The sequence below is a fragment of the Ursus maritimus genome, unplaced genomic scaffold (genome assembly GCF_017311325.1).
Source record: "Ursus maritimus isolate PB19 unplaced genomic scaffold, ASM1731132v1 scaffold_15, whole genome shotgun sequence".
NCBI lineage: Eukaryota > Metazoa > Chordata > Mammalia > Carnivora > Ursidae > Ursus > Ursus maritimus.
Window position 1 is genome coordinate 22,366,854 of NW_024423897.1, and position 3,384 is coordinate 22,370,237.

Below are 3,384 nucleotides of genomic sequence, written 5' to 3' on the forward strand. Positions count from 1 at the left end.
TATCCAAACCGAAGAATAAATAAAATTGTGAGAGAGAAAAATGGAACAAAGGAGACCAGAGACCTGTAGGACAATATCAAGTAATCTAGCATATAGATAGCTGGAATCTAGGAATTGAGGAGAGGCTGGGGAGAAAAGAAATATTTGAAGAGGTAATGGCAAAGAATTTCCAAAGTTCATGAAAGAAACAAACCCATATATCCAAGAATCTAAGTAAACACTGAGCCAGATAAATAAAAAGAGAATTGTACTTAGAGACATCCTAAAAGCAGCCAGACTGGGGGGAAAGGGACAATGATATAGGAGAACAAAAGTAAAAATGTTGGTTGACTTCCCATCAGAAAGAGCATGTGACTCTAGATCTCAGGGTTGTGATTTTGAGCCCCATGTAGGGTGTAACGATTACTTAAACAATTTTAAAAACTTAAAAAAAAAGGGCAAAAAGAGTGAAACCACACAGTATTCAAGATCTATGGAACAATATCCAACATGTATAACTGGAGTCCCAGATGGAGAAGAAACTAGGCAGAAGAATATTTAAAGAAATGATGTCTGAGAGTTTGCAAAACAGGGGTGCCTGGCTGGCTCAGTCGGAAGAGCATGTGACTCTAGATCTCAGGGTTGTGATTTTGAGCCCCATGTAGGGTGTAACGATTACTTAAACAATTTTAAAAACTTAAAAAAAAAGGATTTGCAAAACATAACAAAAGATTAAAAAAACATAGGGGCCCCGCGCTGGCTCAGTCAGTAGAGTATGCGACTCTTGATCCTGGGGTCCCAGGTTCGAGCCCCAGTCTGGGCATAAAGTTTACTTAAAAATAAAAAAAGGGGGGTGCCTGAGTGGCTCAGTTGGTTAAGCTTCTGACTCTTGACTTCAGCTCAGGTCTTGATCTCAGGGTTGTGAGATCAAGCCCTGCTTCCGGCTCTGTGCTGGGCACGAAGCTTGCTTAAGATTCTCTCTCCCTCCACCCCTCCCCCCACTAGGAAAAAATAAAATAAATAAAATCTTTTTTTCAAGATAACAAACCATAGATTCAAGAAGCTCAGATAAATCCAAGAACTTTCTCATACAGGAAAATATATACTTACCATTTGATCAAGTAATCCCACTCCTTTGTATTTACAAATGAAAACGTATGTCCATACAACATGTATGTGAATGTTTATAATGGCTTTATTTATATTCACTGAAATCTGGAACAACTCAAATGTCTATCACCTGGCATATGGATTTTTGAAATCCCCCTGGTACATCCATACATTAGAATTCTCAGCAATAGAAAGGAACAAATTACTGATACATGTTAACAACATGGATTTGTGGCTTCACCATTTATTAGTTACACAACCAGAAGAAGCAAGTTACTTAATTTCTCTAAATTTGTTTCCTTTTCTATTTAAAAAAAAAAAAAAAAGACAATCATACTTGCCTAGAGGGTAGTGGCTGCCAGATAAAATACAGGACATCCAGCTACATTTGACTTTCAGATAAACGAGTCATTTTTTAGTATAAATATGTTTGGACATTTTTATACTAAAATATGGTTGTTTATCTGAACTTCAACTTTAACTAGACGTTCTGTGTTTCTGCTTGCTAAAGCTGGCAACTTTACAGAGAAATTGGGAGAATTAAGATACTGGTACAAGACGTTCGCCCAGCGTTAGGCATAATAAGCGCTCCATGGGAGTTTACGCCGTTTTAATCCCAGTCCCTCATTCCTTACTTGTTTCTTTATTTTTTCGCTTCTTTTTAAAATACATCAACTGTACTTGTGGCTCTTCTTCCCAAGCAGGGACTAACTCTCGGAGAGCACCAGGTTACAACCCACTAGCACTCCCAATTGTTAAGCGAAGAAATTCCAGGTGACGTCATGACGCACAAGGGCCGCCCCCAAGGGCGCCCAAGACGCATAAATAAGACGTCAACGGGCCGGGAGCCAGCCTCGGGGCCTGACGGGATAGTGGCGGTCTTCTTTCCCAACTCGGAAGCCACCGCTGCCTCCAGACGCTCTCAAGATGGCGACCTCTCTGGGTTCCAACACCTACAACAGGCAGAACTGGGAGGATGCGGTGAGTGCGCCTGCCGGAGGAGGACAGAGAGAGGCGGCGGAGCCGGGCCTCCTTCGGACAGGCAGGGCCGTGGCTGTGGAGCGGCCGAGGGAATTCCGGGCAGGAGCCAGCGCTGCGGCCTAGCTCGGCCAGAGCGGGAGACTGGAGGGCGGCCCTCCTCCTCCGGGCTTGGAGGGAGGGGGGCTTAGCCAGGGTCCCGGACCAGCCCGCTTCCCACCCCTGCCTTCTCCACTCACTTCGAGCTGGTCTTTTCTCCCTCCACTTGCCGGAAGTGCAGACAGCGCCCCCTCCCGCGACCGGGCCCGTGCTGGACCTCGGGTTCCTGCCCTACCCTGTCCCCCACCCTCGCTCCTCGCCTCCCCTCCCCCCGTCCCCACGAGTGTGGCTGAGATGGCAGGGTCTTCGGACACTGGCTCTCAACCAGATTTCCCATTTTCACCAGGACTTCCCCATTCTGTGCCAGACGTGTCTTGGAGAAAACCCATATATCCGAATGGTGAGTGATCGCGTGTGAAACGGGAGTTATTCGGGTTCTGTCAGTGTTGTGGTATTTGCACGCTGTCCGTGAAATGCTTCTCTTAGCCAAGCCGAAGTATTGATGCTCCTTTACTAACCCAAAGCATAGGACGATTTGCAGAGGACTGTCATGCTTATTCTGTCTTTGGAACTCAGGGACAGTCCTGAGATGTAGGAGTCGTAATATAACAGCTAATATTTCTTGAGCATTTATTTACCTCGCAGTTAGGTCTGTTAACCAGAGGCAGAGACAGTTATGTCTTTTCAATATGGCAAGTAAGGAGTGGAGCTTGGATTTAAATTCAGATATGCTGACTCCAGGAACCTTAGAAAGGTAGGAGGAGAACCAGGATTAGATAGTAGCTGTCCTAATCAAATGCCTTTCGGCCACTGCATCTTGTAGTCTCTTTAGTGTAAGGTAACCGCATCCTTATAAATGAGGGTAAAATAATCAGTAATTAACATTTAATTAGAATAGGGCTGTGTTGTGATCGATCTCAGAGATCTTGATTGACTGTGCAGATACTCTGTATACAGTAGTTACCCCTGACTAACCTTTGTAAAATGGGCTGGCCAGAGCTATGTCCTCCGTGATTTGGGGACTGTGGAAACTGTTAGGAATTTTAATTCTTAGGAGAGAACTTGGGAGCCAGAAGTGAGCCTAAGAATTGTGGCAGTGGAAAGATACATATTTACTTGGAGTTAGATCCATAAGATTCTTAAGAGATTATAATTCATAGTAGCTGGTTAGAATATATCTCCTCTTCCCCACCTCCAGTAGGTGGTCCCCCCCCCCCC

General features: G+C 44.8%; 1 protein-coding gene across 1 annotated transcript in view; it reads left to right on the forward strand.

Moving 5' to 3' along the window:
- Positions 1-1,840: 1,840 nt before the first annotated feature.
- The window catches only part of RBM22 (RNA binding motif protein 22), an 8,263-nt gene continuing 6,719 nt past the window's right edge, over positions 1,841-3,384 (forward strand). The window contains exons 1-2 of the mRNA XM_008692505.2: positions 1,841-2,070; positions 2,513-2,566. Of these exons, the coding sequence (XP_008690727.1) occupies positions 2,017-2,070; positions 2,513-2,566 (108 nt within the window). The 5' untranslated portion in view covers positions 1,841-2,016. The remainder of the gene's footprint in view (positions 2,071-2,512; positions 2,567-3,384) is intronic.